Source organism: Spermophilus citellus (assembly GCF_964194105.1).
Source record: "Spermophilus citellus genome assembly, chromosome: 3".
NCBI classification, from domain to species: Eukaryota; Metazoa; Chordata; class Mammalia; order Rodentia; family Sciuridae; genus Spermophilus; species Spermophilus citellus.
This window is the reverse complement of record NC_138184.1, coordinates 149,379,636-149,399,167: the sequence shown is the minus strand read 5'-3', so window position 1 is coordinate 149,399,167 and position 19,532 is coordinate 149,379,636. Positions and strand designations below refer to the sequence as shown.

The 19,532-nt window shown below is 36.8% G+C and overlaps 1 protein-coding gene across 2 annotated transcripts in view; it reads right to left on the bottom strand.

Annotated features, from left to right (window-relative positions):
* Positions 1-19,532, bottom strand: part of RAPGEF5 (Rap guanine nucleotide exchange factor 5) — a 236,705-nt gene that overhangs the window by 128,529 nt on the left and 88,644 nt on the right. For both annotated transcript variants that reach the window (XM_081285924.1, XM_081285925.1), the window contains exon 7: positions 16,643-16,691. In XM_081285924.1, coding sequence (XP_081142050.1) covers positions 16,643-16,691 — 49 coding nt within the window. The remainder of the gene's footprint in view (positions 1-16,642; positions 16,692-19,532) is intronic.

The window sequence follows — 19,532 nt, the reverse complement described above, 5'->3', positions numbered from 1 at the left end:
ATATGTATTTGGAATTTTCACATAGATTGACAAAATAGGCCTAATGTTACAAGGTTAAAAAAAGCAACTTCAAGAACTCAGATTTAGGTACAAATGTGAGATCTGAAGTCTAAGCCTGTGGTCAGTCTCCATGATGACCTGGAGTCTGGAGGTACAAGGCACTGGGGTGTTGAAACAACCACATCAGCTGTGTGATGATATGTGATGATGAAAATCTGCCACTTCTCTTTCACCAGGTAGGTGGACACACCACTGCCTGGGGACCCCCTCTGCCTGCCCCCTCCACTTCTCTACCACTTCTCCACCCTCAGCAGGAAGGGTTCTCAGCCAGAGATGATGAACAATCTCCAATTTTTCTTAATCCTCCCCTCACCCCTCAACAGGAAGTTTGCTTTCTTTCTCGCATGTGCTGGATTTGTGCTTGCTTCATAAAGCATCCCTGGGACAGAGGGGAAGAACCTGCACTTAGTTCTACTGTTTCAAACACACCAAGGCAAAACTCACACTCAAGAAAAGTAGAACCTACAAAGCCGAGGCAGCAAGCTGCATTAGTCTCACTTTGTTCTCAGTGGTAACTGGAACGCAGGTACACAGACACTATTTCTAAAAATTATCCTCCATTCCTAAGGCTGTAAAGACAACCTCAAACTCAAATTTTCCACATTCTTCTACCAGGAAAACAAACAAACAAACAAAAAAAAAAAAAACCAACATGGTAAGGCACAAACTTCCCAAGTTGATCTTAATAGGTCTTAATGCAAATACTTTGTTTTTATGAAATGTTTGCATTTACAAGAAATCGAAGTTCACCAGATGACAAGAGGAGAACCAGACAGGCCATGACTTTGGTTCAGGGGCGCTTCATCGAAGCCAAGTTCAAATGCACTTCCCCTTTTATCAGTGCAAATCAGCTCCAAAAACGTTCCTGACAAGTTTCATACAGAAACTTTAGTGCGAATATGTACTTATTCCTGACTCTGCTCACTAAGTAAAGCTTGAGAATTCTCCTTACTTATAAAGCCTTTACTGGTAGTGTCATAAAGCTTTACAATTCTGATGTCATTTCCATCAGAAAATCTCTATTCAGGCAGAGAAATACTGACAAGTCTGGCGATTCTCCAATAAATGAGCTGGTAGTAGTATAAATATGTTGTGTGTTTTTAATTTTCTTTACCATGCCTGGTTCATTAGAACAACAAATGCCCTTTATAAAAATCAGTTCATTTCTTGAGTGTGCAGATCATATAGACTTTGACATGTATTCATCAAGGTGTAGCATCTAAATCACCTAGGGTTAAATAAAGTCTGGTTAAAATCCAGATGCTGGGACCACTATCCACAATCAAATGAAGGCCCAAGAGGCAGGGCCCAGAAATTAGCACTATCTACAGGTACTGCAGATAACTACTATACAAATTAAAATTGATGACCATGACCGCTCCTTTAGAAAAACAAAACTTCATTTAGTCAAAGAGGAACTTTGGGGCTGTTGCTGTAATTCATGGGTAAGGGGGGGGGCGTGGATTCAATACCCAGCATGAGAGAGAGAGAGAGAGAGAGAGAGAGAGAGAGAGAGAGAGAGAGAGAGAGAGAGAGAGAAAGGTTTTAGTCAGTTTTGCATCACTATGACCAAAACACCTCACAAGAACAATTCAGCTCATAGTCTCAGAGGTTCAGTCCAAGTAGCTCTGGGCCAAGGTGATGTAAAACATTATGGCGGAAGGGCATGGTGGAGAGAAACCACTTGGGGCGTGGCAACTGGAAAGCAGAAAGAGAGTTCCATTCACCAGGGACAAAATATAAACTCCCAAAGGCACGCCCCCAGTGACCTACCTTCTCTAGCCACACCTTACCTGCCTACAGTTACCACCCAGTTAATCTGTATCAGTGGATTAATCTACTGATTAGGTTACAACTCTCATCATTTGATCATTTCATTTCTGAACATTCTTCATTGTCTCACACATGAGCTTTTGGGGTACACCATGTATCCAAACCATAGCTTCATGGGTTGATGCAGCTGTTTATTAGTTTATTTCATAAACTAATTTACACATCTCTAAACAAAAACACTTAATGTTCAAATGTACTGCCTAAATTAAAAATGTATAATGCATGCCTTCATGGGCTGCAGAGTAAAAATATTGTATTACTAAATCTCATCCCACAAAAAGATCTCAATCACTGTAAGACAATATTAGTATTTTTATAACCTATCTGAAAAATGCAAACAGCTGGAACCACAGATTGTTTTTCCACTCACAAAGAAAATGACTTAGAAATCCTCAAATGTTAAGTATTTATGTGTTATATAAGTGAAAAGAATAATGCATGAAGTAAATTTCACTTTTGCCATAAGCATTACTTACTCTGGTAGAATTCATCTGAAACAAATTATGAGCTTTGAGTTACTTATTATGGAGCTGAGAACTGCTCCATTTTCATGGCTATTTACACAATTAGACTTTTAATGTGACGAATGATGGACAATAGCTGGGTCATATGGCCAGGATGAAGATTTCCCTTGATGGCTCTTACTTGTCAATATAAATGACAGCAGAAAATGTCCCCTGGAGGGAGAGGGGAGGACCTTCTGTAGATTTTCCCTGAGAAAAAATGTCAATGACATGAAAAAAGTTTTGGGAAAAAAAATGGAATTATCTTCAGTTATTATTTCTATATTCTATGGAGTCAGATAGTAATGTGTAATTGAGAAATGCCAACTTCTCAGACCTTAGTGCCTAGCACATGACCTTCTGGCAGGTACACTGTTCATCAACTAACCGCACCTCTTCCTTTAAAAAAAAAAAAATCTGAGCAGAGGATGATGTTATCATAGGTAACAGCCAGTGTAGGAGTCAAATTTCCTGACTCCAGAACCAGGACTGCTAGATTTTGGTGCAACACTGAAAACAGCATATGGCAAGGATACTTCTTCTTAAGGAATATTTTAATACCTATTAGAGATGATTTTAGCTATTAATGTAGTTTTCCTTTTAATCATGTGATCAACTTATAATATTTCCTTCAGCATTTTAACACTTAATACTTAAAAACATCTATGGATTTCTTTTATTTGGTACCTGAGGGGCATAAAGAAAATTTGTCTCAGATTTATAAATTCTAAAAGTGAACGATGGACAATCTCCCTCCACGCCCCCACCCATGCACCCCTAAATGTAAACCTTTAGATCTCAGGATTAGTCAGATACAAGGTTTTCGGTGGATGCACATCCTGTCAGGGTACCTGGTGATTAGCATAATGGCCTCTGGGCCCTGCCCTGAGAACTGGGTGCCATATATCTTGTGTTCATCCAGGAAACAGCTCCCACTCCCCAGAGGACCCAGAACAAAGGAGCTGGCAGGCTTCAGGGGAGAGGCTGTCCAGGCAACAGTGTGTTAAAGACACCCATTAGTTGCCTCAATCAGCTAATTAGCTTGACAAATGCAAAACCTAAATCATTAAATCAAGTGGCCCTAAGATTGCATGCTGGCTTCTGATTTAGTGTCACTAACCCAGCAGGGTGAGGACAGAGTAGTAAGTAGTTCTACAGAACACAAAATGCTGTCCACACTGGGGAATGAGATTGGGATGGGACTTGACTTTTTTAAGAAAGTTGATCCCAGCCAGGAAGTTTCACTGAAAAAAAAAATAATAATAATACCATGGAGACCTCTGTGTTTATGCTTTGAAATTTAAATCAATTTAAATATAAATTGCTCTTCCTTTTTGTCATTATGAGAAAGAAATAAAATGTGGGTTTCAGATCTCTGGTGTACAAATGGTCATTAACTTTCATTTGACCTTGGGTGTAGAACTAATATTGGATTGATGCACAGGGTACTCTCATTATATTCATCTAGCTGCCTTACAGAAAACATGTTCCCAGGAGCTGCAATGCTAGAAGCTACTTAGATTTCAACTAAAAAACTTGATTTTCCCTTTAATGCTTCTCATAGGCCTTTCTGCTCTAAGCCTCAGGAAACTGTTTCTCAAAATTTACCTATGTGCATAAAACATGGGCAATAACAAATAGGAATCTGAACAGCATAAAATCATTGTCCCGGAACATCCAAGGCCAGAAAAGGCCCTGTTCTGTGTGTCATCACATTCCAGGGACAGACCATCAGTGTGTCCTGTTCTCCTTCCCAGAGTCTAATTCTCTACAATAGGAACAAGCTCCCTTTTAAAATGATTTAATTGTCTTTGTCTATTGAGTGTTATAAATGTTACAAGCCCTCACTGAAGTGTCCTGTAGTACATATTTGAAAACCAAGGTCTCAAAAACCTGCCATTTCTGTAGTGCACTCTGCTGTGATTGTCATTCTTTACCTCCATGGAAAAACAGTTTCATTTACTAACTTAGCGGACATGACCATATTGTAGCATAAAAAAGAAAACCATCTTGCCTTGCTTTTTAATTTCCTTAATTCTAAACAATCCTCAGGGTTAAAGGAATCCAACTTCCTGTACTCCATACTCTCAGATCTCTTGCTATTCAGAAGAAATCAGTGCAAAGGGCGATTTTCTTTGATAGTATGCCACTGAATGGTTATTTATCATTTCAACTTAATAGCTCTAATTATAAAAGACAGTGTCACGGGATTTTTTTTTAAAGGCAATTTTCTTTGTATCCCAGTGGGAGAGTTAGGAAAAATTTACAAAGCATCTGCTGCATGCATTTTCAATTATTCCTGGGTTTTACCAGGGCTATTATTTTTTTGATTGTAAGAGTTTTACATTTTCAATATCCTTCAGCTTTACACTGCATTGAGAATTACCGTTTCAAGCCTCTTAATGTGGTTTCAAACCACTACAAAAAGAAAAGAAGATACAACCTGTCAACCAACTGAACTGATCACTGCTCGATAAGAACATGTCCTGGTGGAGACGGGATCTGAATGTAGGAATCAGTCAGCAAGCAGGGACAGAAGAACCGACTCTGGGAATGTTAGAACAAGGAATTATTATAGCGCTGGAGAAAGAGAGGGTTTTTACAAACTGCAACGATCATCATGGTGTTAGGCAAAGCTCTCTCTTTTAGGGAAAACACCCTAGATCATCCATTAATCAGGAAGACAAGAATGCTATATTGGTTATTTTAGGGAAAAATACCTGCTTCTTCTCTCCTCCTGACTGACAAATGCTAAGCAACACATTTGGTGGGGGCTGTAAGACATCACTGAAGGCCCATGCTGACCACAGATGAGAGTGAAGGGCGCTGGCAGGGACAGCATACACAAGGTGGCAGAGGAAAGGAAAAGGATAAAAACAAACCATATGGAAAAATCAATTCTGAGAACACAGGTGCAACCTTTGAGGACAGCCTGGGAGAGTCTTGGAAAACTGCAGAGGTTGAAAATATCACTAAAAGATAAGTATAATCTCTTGATTATTTAAATTACAACCAAAAGACTTATGTTATAAAGTAGGATTTTAAGCTCAAACATTCATTATTAGAGCACTTGGAGATTACAGGGAAAAAAAAAATCTTTTAAGACCCGATCACTATAGCTTGTTAAAAGCACTTAAATTTTTCAATAAAAAAATTATCACACAACATCAGAAAAGTACAAGGAGTTTGAGATCGAAATAATTACACTAGCAGATGAGTCTGTCTTCGCTGACCCTTAATTTTATTAACAACTACTCTAAAATCCCATTTTGTAATGCATGCCCCTAAATATGAGCTATCTGTTTACAAAAGGATCAGGATAAAGTCAAATATGGCACTATATTTATAAAAGAATCTGTTGGTTAAAAACAAAAAGTAAGAATTCAGAGAACACATAAAAGTCGGAGCAATTACATAGGTTTTTAAAGGGGCTTTTCTTCTAAATGTCCAAAAGAAAAGACCTTATTATCTGTTATTAAAAATAATCTAAATCAATTTCATTTCTCAGGACCAAGCAACAAGAATATATTTTATTTGGAATGTGTCAGCCCTGAAGTTGAACATGACTTTTCAATTGTATTCCACCTCAAATCTCACAAATGCTTCATATCAGAGCAACCTGTAACATGTGATTCCCCAGTCTTACATGTATGTTCTTAAGAGGGGACTGGAAACTACTAAATTTTCCTAAAATGTGTTATTGGTGACTGGTGATTGTTACTAACAGTAGACCTGAGAAACTGGGACTTTATCCAGATTACCAGGATGATTAAACACCCTTATATCATCTAACGAGTGTGCCATGATTACCAGATCCAAGGGATGCCTACTTGGGCCTGATCTACATAGAGATCAGTCTTGTGGCAATTGATAGTAATGCAGTTGTTGAAATCACATGATCATCATAAATGCCTCTTAAAAGCTTGAATGTAGGACTCGAAGATGAAAGAGGATAGATTCTTTGAACTTAGAATTTGAAGATGATAAAACAAACTAGAACCTGTAAGGCTAGAAGAAACAATTTAATACAAAACACTGGCTTCCTTCTCATCTTTCCAGCATAATAAAAATAATGACATTTTCTAAAGCTAAAACTAAACACAGTAAGATAAGCCATTTTACACACTTTTTAAAATTAATTACTGGGATTTGAATTCAAATCCTTGTGCATGCTAGGCAAGTATTCTATCACTGAGTTACACACACACACACACACACACACACACACACACACCCCACCCACTGTAATTAAATTTTTTATATTTGAGACGGGGTCTCACTAAAGTTGCCCAGGATGGTCTAGAACTTGAGATCATCCTGCGCCAGACTCCCAAGTAGCTGGGAATACAGACATGCACCACTGCATCTAGCCGTTTTATATACTTTTAAATTATATACCATAAAGAAAAACAGTAAAATATCTTGATACACAAATAACACTTTAACCTGAAATCCCTGACTGGTTCATCCTAGAAACAGAAAAAACAATGCTGTTATCGACAACTTGAAAAGTTTATGAGTTTTCACATTATTCCTTCCCATTCCCAATAGCCAAAATGACCAATGACATCTTTAATCTCATAATGCTGAACCTTACTAACTAAAAGTGGCAACCTAACTGAAAATGCTAGTACGTACAGGTTTACATGGTGTCTGCAGATTTCAGCCTGTGTGGAGGTTACTTCTTCTCTAAATCTTGAGGTTGGGACAGTGCAAACAATTCCTCTTGGAGTGGGCACAAGTTGTTCTTGCCTGTGCTGCAGCCCTTCTCCCTTATTCTGGTTTCCTTAGTGACATATGGGAGGTTGAGGCCAAAGAATCATAAGTTCAAATCCAGTTTCAGAAACTTAGAGGTCCTAAGCATCTTAGTGAGACTCTGTCTCCAAATAAAAAATTAAAAAAAAAAAAAAGGGGCTGGGGATGTGTCTCAGTGGTTAAGTGCCCCTTAAATTAAACAGAGTGAAATTTAAACACTGCCAAGGACATTTATCAATAAGAGATTTCTGGCCTTCCAAAAATAGAAGCCCACCATGGCACAAATGTCATAGGATCTAAAGACAGCAAGAGTTAAACATTTGGCTGTGGAGTCCCCAGAAAGTGGCAGAAACACATCTGTTAAGACACTAATGAGCTAACTAAAATTAGCAGGGATAAACAACACAACAAAAAGAAGAGCAAAAAGTGTTCATTTTTGTAAATCTTGCAAGGACTTCAAATGCTCTTCACATCCACAAAGGTTAGCTCTAGGAAGAAAAAAATATTTAAAGGCACATCCTAATGACCTCTTAGAAAATTACAACAAAATGGATTTTTTATAAGCTAGTGTCTTGAATCATTCATAAAACCTGTATTGATTGGCAGTTACTTTTATTTCTATTTGCACGGTGAGCTGAAACTAAAACTTTTTCTTTATATTAGTGCTCATTTTAATAACCCTTTGCAGTTAGACATAAATCTGGCACAACCACCTGAGCCCTAATTAGCCATTTTACTGCAAGACAGAAGATACTAAGGCAATCAATTCCTCTGTCAAGCTCCAGATGTGCCAACTATCATTTTAATACTTTTTAAAAAAATTAAATGTATACTAGCTTCTATTTCCTTTCCCTTTTAAAAATAATTCAACACAGTTTTAAAAAACAAGAAGCTGACATAGAAATCCCCATACTGCAGTTGGAACTCTAATTAAGTCTGTGCTTAATGGTCCTGTATTTTATCACCTCCTAACTTCACAATAATAAGTTTTCTTTTTTCAGACAGCCATTGACTCATTAATGCATTTTATTTATAAAATATATGTTGTGTTTTAAAAATAGCAGGGGCCAGATTTGTCCTTGCTCAGTATCATATCCTACCATGTATAAGCATATAACAGGGCCTAACTAGAATGTGGAAGGAAGGGATAAATACAACAATTAGGACTAAGGCTCTCTTGTACCTTGAAATTATTATTTTTTATGTCAACTGAAGCATTGAAAATACAGGGTAAAACAGGTGAGTACTTCTAGAATATGTACATCTGAATTCTTTGAATATAATAATATATACTCTGGGTTATTTTTACCTCTAGGTTGTTCCCTATTTGTTGTGGTTGAGGGTGTGTGAGAAAGTATTGTCTTTGTTTTTCTTTAAAATAATCTTCTTTGTCTACATTAATTTTCTAAACAAATGACAAAACATTATATTTCATTAAAGTCAGGGACAAAATAAGAATGCAACTATTATTGATATTATTTACCCATATGTTACAGGGTCCTCACTAATGAAATAATATAAAAAACAAGGAAGTATATAGATTGGTAAGAAACCAAATAGTCATCAGTGACAGGTGATGTGTTTGTCATGTAGAAAATCTAAGATAATTTTAAAACAAACTCTCAGAATTCATTTGAGTTCAACACTTGTATGAAATACAAAATCAAGAATTAAAAAAAAAAGAAAAAGAAAAGACATCAACTAGATAGATAATAGATGAGGACATTTGATAAGCAGATTCTAAAGTTTACATGGAAAGTGAAAAATCTCAGAATAGCAAATGCAGTATTGAAGAAGAACAACAAAGTCAAAGGCCTGACTACATCTCATTTTATAATTTACTATAAACCTATAGTAATCAAGACAGTAAGGGATGGAGTGAAAGGATAGACAACTAACTAGATCAATGGAATAGAACAGAGAGCCCAGAAGTATACCCACACAAAGATACTCAACCATTTTTTTAAAAATATTTCATTCCTTTTTAAATTTTTTTTTTAGTTTTAGATGGATACAATACCTTTATTTTTTTATTTTTATGTGGTGCTGAAGATCTAACCCAATGCCTCACATGTGCTAGGCAAGCATTCTCCTACGGAGCTATAACACCAGGCCATCAACCAATCTTACAAAAAGTACCATAATGTTGTCTTCTCAACAAATGGTGCTGAAATAGCTGGGCATACAAATGAAAAAAAAATAAACACACACCTATATATATCACAAAAATTAATTCAAAATGGACAACAGACCTAAATGTATGATGTAAAACTATAAAACTCCTAGGTAATCACATTGGAGAAAATGTAAATGACTTTTGCTTAGCAATACCTTTTCAGATGCACCACCAGAGACATGATTCATGAAAAAAACAATTGAAAGTGTGGACTTCATTAAAATAGAAAACTTCTGTTTTATAAAGACACTGTCAAGAGACTAAGCAGAAAAGCCACAGACTGAGAGAAAATATTTGCTAAAGGCATATCTGATTTGGAACTGTTATATAAAATATGCAAAGAATTCTTAAAACTCAGAAACAAAATGAATAGTCAATTAAAAATAGACAAAATATCTGGACACTTAGCTCATTGAGGAGGACACACAAATGGCAAGGCAAATAATCACGTGATAAAGCTCAGCACTGTACGTGAAATTAAAACAATGAAAACATCCCATAGAATGTACAACCAAGCAATGAATCCTAATGTGAACTGTGAACTTCCAGTGATTATGATGTGTCAGTGTAGGTTCATCAGTTGTAACAAACAGGCCACCCCTGTGCGATGTGTTCATAGTGAGGGGCGCTGTGCAAAATATACGGACAGGACGCACAGGGGAACTCTGTACTTTCTGGTCAATTTTTCTGTGAAGTTCACATTGATGTAGAAATAAAGACTATCCAAAGAATTCAAAAGAGAAACAATGAAAAAAGAAAGAATGAAATATCACCACACATCAATTAGAATGGCCCAAATCCAAAACACAAACAACTTCAAATGCAGGTGAGGATGCGGTGCAACAGGAGCTCCCTCACTGCAGCTTCAGATCTTTGGAAGACAGTGTGTCAGTTTCTAATAAAATTTAACCTGTTCTGATACACAATCCAACAATCACACTCCTTGGTATTTATCTGAAAGAATTGTGAACATACTCCCACAAAACCTGCATAGAGATGTTTATAGTGTTTGTTTGTTTCTACAAGTGCTCAAATGTGAAAACAACCAAGATGTTCTTCAGTAGGTGAACAAATCAACAGACTGTGAGACATCTAGATAAAAGAGTATTATTCAGCACTAAAAATAAGTGAATACTAAGCCATGAAAAGACCAAGAAGAACCTTGAATTCATATTACCAAGTAAAGAAGCCAGTTTTAAAAGGCTACCTATTTTAATGATTCTAACTATAGGCCATTAAGGAAAAAAGACAAAATTATGGAGACTGAAAGATATCAGTGGTTATAAGGGGAAAAGTAAATCGATGTAGCAAAGAGGATATCCCCCCATCCTCCCCAGTGCTAGTGATCAAACCCAGGGCCTCAAGCATGTTAGGCAAGTATTTTACTACTGAGCGACACCCCCAGCCCAGGCAACAGAACTACTCTGTATGATACTATTAACAGTATGTGGTATATTCTATTATATGTTTTCCCAAACCCATTTGAAGTACACCACCAAGATAAACCCTATGTAATGTATGATGTTCAGGTGATAACAGAACATCAAAGTAGGCTCATCAATTGTAACAAATGTTCCATTCTGGTTTATGATGTTGACAATGGGAAGACTAAATATGTGGGCCAGAAGTGGGCCAGGGAGTTCATGAGAACTCTGTGCTCCTTTTCTGCAACTTTTAAATGGAGAAAAAATTTTAAACAGTATAAGAGTTAAAAAATGGAAAGATGCACTGTGTTCCCTGGATGGAAACATTTATTATCTCAAAATGATTTATCTATCTACAAATTGAACACATTTTTTTTCTTTATGATGCTGGGGATTAAACCCAGGCCTCAGGCATGCTAGGCAAGCATTCTGCCATAGAGTCACACCACCATGAACGCACTCTTAAAAACCCCTATACAGAATTTTCATGGAACTTGACAAATTGAGACTGATTAGAAAAAGAGAAGTAAGAAAAGATTTACCTTCCCCCCTCACTTACTCAAAAAAGTCTTATTATAAAACTCTGGTAATTAAAACAGGATAGTGTAGCCACAGGAGTAGGTAAATAGAACAATGGAATAGAGAGACCAAAAATAAATCTGAGCATATATATAACCTTCATGTATGATGGAGTTACCATTACCAGATCACTGGGCAAAGAACTCCATGAGATTTGCTGGAGTAACTGGTTTAACACGTAAAACTTGATTTCCTCTTTACATCATATATATGAATAAAGTCCAGATGACTTTAAATCTCAAATGTGAAACAAAATTTTAAAACTGTCCACACTTGGCTATTGATCTGGCTATTCTACTTTTATTAATTTGTATAAGAAAATAATTGGAAAAGAACAAAATGATCTTTGTATCATAATGTACGTTCAGGTCCTTCTATTATTCTTTAATGGAAAAAATCCTTAAAAACCTAAATGTGAACCCCCAAATTAATTACATTTATAAAATGTATAGTCTATATAACTAATAAAAATGATGATGCAATCTATATTATTGACATAAAAATTAATTCTATGAAAAATATTTTATATATAGCTATGGAAACCAAGACCATAGTAGTGATGGAATCAATGAGATCCATTTAATAGAACAGAAGAGAGAACCTAGAAATACACCCACACAAATAGCTTACAGAATTTTTGACAAAAGTACAGTTCAATGGAAGAAAAGATGGGCTTTTCAATAAATGTTGTAGCCATCGCTAGCAGTCAGAGAAATGCAAATCAAAACCACCCTAAGATACCATCTCACTCCAGTAAGATTGGCAGCCATTAAGAAGTCCAACAACAACAAGTGCTGGCGAGGATGCGGGGAAATGGGTACACTTGTTCATTGTTGGTGGGACTGCAAAATGGTGCAGCCAATTTGGAAAGCAGTATGGAGATTTCTTGGAAAGCTGGGAATGGAACCACCATTTGACCCAGCTATTCCCCTTCTCGGTCTATTCCCTAAAGACCTAACAAGAGCATGCTACAGGGACACTGCTATATCGATGTTCATAGCAGCACAATTCACGATAGCAAGATTGTGGAACCAACCTAGAAGCCCTTCAATAGATGAATGGATTAAAAAATGTGGCATTTATACACAATGGAGTATTACTCTGCAATAAGAAATGACAAAATCATAGAATTTGGAGGGAAATGGATGGCATTAGAGCAGATTATGCTAAGTGAAGCTAGCCAATCCTTACAAAACAAATGTCAAATGTCTTCTTTGATATAAGGGGAGTAACCAAGGACAGGGTAGAGACGAAGAGCTGGAGAAGAAGATTAACATTAAACAGGGATGATAGGCAGGAGGGAAAGTGAGAGGTAAGGGAAATTGCATGGAATTGGAAGGTGAGCCTCAGGGTTATACACAACTACATATAAGAGGAAAGGAGGAGTAGGAGAAAAATTATATAAGTGGAAGAAACGATTTATAGTAGAGGGGATGGAGAGAGAGAAGGGGAGGGGAGGGGAGGGGAGGGGGGACAGTGGAGAATGGGATAGACAGCAGAATACATCAGTCACCAGAAAGGCAATTTGTAAATCAATGGAAATGTAACTGATGTGACACAGCAATCTGTATACGGGGTAAAAATGGGAGTTCATCACCCACTTGAATCAATCTGTGAAATATGGTATATTAAGAACTATGTAATGTTTTGAACAACCAACAATAAAATAATTAAAAAAAAAATAAATGTTGTAGCAATTTTATAGACTAAACCCCACAACTAACCCAACAACAAAAAAATACTGTATGTAAGTCTCATACCTTATATCAAAATTAACTCAAGATGGATCATAGACTTAAATATAAAACTTAGGGAAGAAAAAGACATAAAAATCTTTGAAATCTAGTGCTAGGCAAAGAGTTTTTAAGACATGGTCCATGAAAAATTTAATGAATTTAACTTTATTAAAATCAAAAACTTTAGCTCTGTAAAAGACTGTTGAGAGAATAAAAGATGAGTTATAGATTGGAAGAAATTTTTTGCTAATCACATATCAACAAAGGACTAATGTCTAGAATATATAAACAATTCTAAAATTCAATAGTAAAAAGCCAAACAATCTAACTAGAAAAGTACAAAAATACTAGAAAAGGGGGATTTCAGTAAAGATTACTGATGGCAAATAAGCACATGAAAAGATGTTTTAACATCATTAGCCATCAGGGAAATGCAAACTAAAACTGCAAGGAGATATCAATATAAACTTACCAGGGTGGCTAAAATAAGATTTAATAAAAAGTGGCAATAACAAATGCTGACAAATATGCAGAGAACCTGGCTTAGTTATATACACTGTTGATGAGAAATAAAATGGTTCAACCATTCTGGAAAACAGTTGGCAGTTTCTCAAAACAAACATACATGCAACTACCATACAACAGAAATTGTACTGTTGGATATTTCATCCAGAGAAATGAAGAATTAAGTTCACATCAAATCCTGGGGTATACACTAATATTTACAGTGGCTTCTTCTGTAAATGCCCCAAACCAGAAACAACCCTGATGTCCTTCAATGGGCACATGCTTGAAAGTGCTATGGTACCTCAATGCCATGGAATACCACTCATCAATAAAAAGGAACAAACTACTGATATTTACAACTGGAATAAACATCCAGAAAATTGTACAAATGAAACAATCAATTCCTAAAGGTTACATACTGTATTCCATTTATGTAATATTTTGATATGACAAAATCATAGAAATAAAGTATAGATTAGTGATTGGCGGGGGTCCCAGAAGGAATGGGGGCAGGTAGAAAGCTGGGGCAGCTATACACCAGCAACTTGAGTAAAGACAGAAATGCTATCACCCATATTAGTGCTGTGCACCCTGGTTGTGGAATACCATAGCTTTGCCCGGTGTTGCCATGGGGGAACTTGGGTACAGGAACTCAGGATCTGTATTTATTATTACATATTTGTGCGAAACTACAAATACCTCAAAATCTGTATATAATATAGTATCTGCATATTAATAGGTGAATATCTGGATATACACACCCAGATAACAACAAAAGAGTATTAGTAGTTATCTATGTTGATGAGATACATGATTTTTAAATTTCTTCTTCATATATAATATATTATAATTTTTTGATGAACATGCTCTACTATAATAGTAAGAAAAATATATCAAGCTCTTTTTATTAAGAAAAATAAAAGTAATATATGCTATTGTATACAACACTGAATATTTTACTATGTTAATCCTTCATAACATCATTTTTAAAGTTGTTTAACATTTCATCACATCAGTCATTGGTCTATAATTGGGACTTATGCATTATTTCTATTTGGGTTTTATTGAAAAAGGCAATGCAAAAGATGTCCTTGATCCTTATATGATCCCTGAGCACTAGCCTTGGAGTTACTGGAACACATAGTTAGGGACAATGGAACATACTGAATAAACAGTTTCCTGAAAACCATGAATTTATGTCCCCACGATCAGTATATATGTGTGAGATTTCTCTGTCCCTGAAAAATTGCTCAAGTTGTAGTCTGTATTACCTGTTCCATAGACCAAATGAGAAAGAAAGCAGACAAGCGAACCTCATGTGGTAAGAAGACATAATAAAATCAACTTCATACCCCTTCCCTGGCTCCCTGAGCAGGGCCTTATGCATTCTAGGAAAGTGCTCTACTACTCAGTGCCACCCGCCCCCCCCCACCCCCACCCCTGCCACATACTGCTCTTTTCACAATCTTGTGTGTATGGCTCTGCTCACTCATCTTCATTTCCCTTCATCTGCAGAAAGTTGAAATTTCTCAGCTGAATGTCCACAACCTACCTTTTTCTGCCTTGTTCACTTGCTTCCAGCCACTCTTGCCTCCTTGCTGTCTCTTGAATAGAGCTGGCACAACTTGGTCAACCACAGGGATTACTTCCTCTGCCCCTACCATTCCATGCTGTGGGAACCTGCACCCTCTATTCCAGCCTCCCTCTATGAAGTTTGCTCTTTCTCTGGAAATGGCACACTGTATATTTTAGAATGCTTCTCTACATTATTCTGAAACCTTGAAAAAACAAATTCTATCCTCCAAGGCTCACAGACATTCCAACTCATACAGACTTTAAGTTGCATCTCATCCTTATAAGATCCAAGGTCAACTCCAGCCTGCTTTATGTCTAAGCCTCCCTCTTGCAATCTTTACATTGGTGTCCTTTTTCCATTGTGGTCTCCACCCCTGCAAGTATCTACTGCATCATGCTGCTCACTGAGGAATCAACCCTGTCCACACTGCTCTCCCTGCTCAATATCCAAGATGACCATTCCATGCATCCTTTTCTCTATTGCCTTTATAATGCCCAATCCCTGTGTCCTCAAGAGCAGGCCAAATGCACAGAGGAAGTAATATGAGTGTTATAAACTAACTCATACAAGGGCGTGCTTGATTAAAATATATGAGGGTTATAAACTAACTCACACTAGGGTGTGCTTTGATACTGAGAGATAAGCAAATCTTAGAGCTTCTAACTGGAAAAAGAAAAATATATAATGCATGTTAAGACATTTTCATGCAATTTACTTCCTTAAGTTCATCCTTTTGATTTTGTCATAGTCTTTCTGCCACAAAAGTCTTATCCTAATTTAACATTACACAAGAAGTACTTCCTTTCTGATTTTTATTCCACTCAGCACTGACCTTCTCCCTCCCAACAGGAAGAATGGCAGATGATGCTGCTTTCTGCTATTTCTCTCTAAGCAAGCATTTTTCTACTTCAGTGAGTTTCCATTTCATATGGGATTTCAGCAGAAAATGCTGTTTTCTCCTTCACAATATATTTGAAAGCCCCTTTTTTCCTTTCCACATATAACTTTGATAGATTATATCCCATGGGTAAGAGGAATCAGATCTATGTAATGAGTTCTATGAAAAATTTCTGTTTTGAAATGTCATTAAACAAAGTGTTTTTAGAAAAAAACTAATTTTTGATTAAGAAATTTATATATCCTTACAGAAAGATCACCACTATAATATTTATTGTTCTCTGTGTCATGATATGTAACTCAAGCTAATTTAATTGCTCTTTTTATGTAGTTAGATCTGTTTCAGGCTGCAATGAACTACAAACTTAGTTTATCCTTGAAATCTGAAATAAATTAGAGCAAAGCAGTGAAATTGTACTTTAGAGAATGATATATAAAAGCATGTGGTAGAATGAATCCTATTAAAACAATGGTGATACTTTTCTGCATCCTATACCAAAGCATCTGAGATGCATTCAACTGCACACTTCCAGGTGACATCTGAAATATCCACCAAAAATTATAATCTTCCCTCAGCCCCATAAGAGACTACTCACCAGATTTCCTTGCTTTCAAAGCAATAACAGCTGCTAGCTCTCTCTGCACCTAATGAAATATTAGGGAAAAATCAAATTAGAAGAAGAAAAATGAAGCTACCAAATCAGTACTTTGATTTCAGATATGCAACCCCAATTAAGACTGGTTGCAATGACACTTAAGTTTATGCCATCACTTTTTTTTTTGCTCTTAATACATGGAAAAGCCTTTGCATAAGAATTTCAGGCCAAAAAAATCTGGAATAATCATACTGAATTACTTTTTTTTAAAACTAGTTGCCAAATCTATACATTGTGAAATATTGATCAATATATGCTATATGTATGTCAAAAACAAAACTATGTAACATTCAGAAATAATGCAAATATGAATTAAATTATTAAAATACATATGATATCCTGACAAAGATATGAAATATTACTTATCTCTCAAAGATGCTAGTTTATGTAGAAATTCTAGAAACATTGAGATAGTTGATCCTGGTTTAATTGAATATTTGCTCAAATGTAGTGAATGTCTACTATAGACCTGACAGGTTTACAGCAACCATTTGGATAATACACCACCTGAAACCAAGTGTCACCGACTCACCTGAGGTGCAATGTGAATACAAAATAACCCTTAATATCCCAAGTGTCTTAAACTCCAAATTTTTATCTTCCAAACTTTTTAGGACTTTCATGCCCTCTTGTCCCTCCCACTGTGAATGCTTAAATACTTCTTTAAACACATTCTCAAAAAGGTACATTAAAGACAAAAAACATAAACCCAGTTGCTTTCAAGGATAACATGAGGATAATCTTTGTAAAATCTATGCTAGGTTGCAATAAAAATTCCTTAATGAGCAAGGTCTTCCCCTTCACAACACAAGCTCTCAAGCTCAGAAGCATGTGTGTGTTGAGAAATTTGGAGGCGGTGACAGTGGGAGTTGGGGAGGGTCACACAACTGAATATATTACAGTAATAACACTTCAAAGGGGGAGTCTGGGAGTTCAAGGTTAAATTGCAGAACTGCTATTCAAATTAATTTAATTTATATTCATTTACTGGAAGGTGAGAGCAGAAATGTGCTAGACCCTGAGACTCCGCTCAGGACTGCTTTCCCAGAGGCTAGGGCATTCTTACCCCGGAGGGAGGCAGTTCCAAGTGCTTTCCCCGTGGGCTGGTGTGCATGTCAGGGAGAGTGTGTACTCATAATTTAGCTGATTATTTGATGCCATTCTCTCAGGACAACTGTGCAGTAGCTAGAAGGTAATCATTCCCTCTCTCTTCAATACTGAGAGTTTGATCTCTGAAAAACCTTATGGCTGGAAAGCTTACAGTGAAAATTTAGGGGGAAAAGAGGACAGGGTGGGAGGGTGAATGGAAGTCGTGAGTGACCAGAGCTAAACCTTTATAAATACATGGGTATGTATTCAAATTAAAAAAAAAAGCAACACAATTAAAATATCAATCATTGTATATTTTAAATTTGGGGTTATTTATAAGATTTATTATAGTATTATCATCTACTTGGGGATTTTCCTCCTTCATGGTGTCATGCATGTTTATAATCATTCACTGGGATCTTGTTAAGAGATTCCCCATTTTTCAAAGGGAAGAGCCTATGGTGGCTCAGAGATAGGAAGACAGCAGAGATGGAGAATGACGGGTGAGGAGGATCACTTCAAGGCTCAGAGAGTTAGACACTGTCTTCTCCACCCCCTTCTTCTGGCTTTCCCAACTGGAATTCTTTACACAGCATCCTTAGTTTCTCCTTCTCTAAATAGAAATAAGGCTCAAGGCATAAGTAGCTCAAAAAAAGGAAAGTATTATATTCCCAACACTCTATATCACATCTTTTCAAAGATTCATTGGGGAAAGAAAAGAGGAATTGGATGAGCAAGAAAACAATAGAGCATTTTTGCGATTTTGGGAAGAAGAGAGACAGGCTATGAGAAAGTCCAGAATAATTCACAGTTTAATTTTGAAGGAACCTAAGCTGATTTTTGGTTTGTTTTATGGGACTGGAGACTGAACCCAAGGCCTAGCACATGCTACGCAAGTGCTCTACTTCTGAGTTACATTCCCAGCCCATTTTATTTTATTTATTTTATTTTATTTTATATTCTTTGGTACTGGGAATTGAACACCCGGGGTGTTTGTCACTAAACTAAATCTCCTGTCCATTTTTATTTTATATTTTGAGACAGGGTCTCACTACGTTGCTGAGGCTGGCTGGAACTTGTAGTCCTCAGGCCTTAGCCTCTGGAGTGGTTGAGATTACATACAGCCATGCCTCACCATTCCCAGCCTCTAATTTTTTTTTTTTTAATGTGAACTAAATGAGATTTCTGTACTCTCTACATTCTCTGAATCTCTGCAGTGGAAGGAAGTCAGTATTTTATGCAGAGTGGAATGTACAGGAGCTTCCATTATTTGGCCCAAGAAAATAAAAGGATTTTGACAAAAACCCCAAATCGGGCTGAGGATTTATCTCAGCAGTAGAGTGCTTGCCTAGCAGGTGTGAGGCTCTGGGTGCCATCCCTAGCACCTCAAAACCAAACCAAAACAAAAGGTGGGTATTCTTCCTACAAAGCACAAAGGGGAAGTGCTGATCAAGCTATGTGAATTGGCACAGTCCCATTATGCAATCCCTCTGTAGCGTCTCTTCAGATCTTTTTGTTTGTTTCTTAAACACACTCAATGATGTAATTAATCATTTTAAATTGTGTGACTGATGGCTGTCTTTGGGGCTGGAAGCCTTGGGCTGGAGGCAAGGACCTGCATGTTTCTTCTTCACTTTGCACAGAGCATAGACATACCTTCAGTGACCCCCAGCAGGTGGGTATTGAGGCAACCCCTGGAGGATACAGAGAGGGCCCAGGAAGAGGGAAAGCTGCCTCAGGG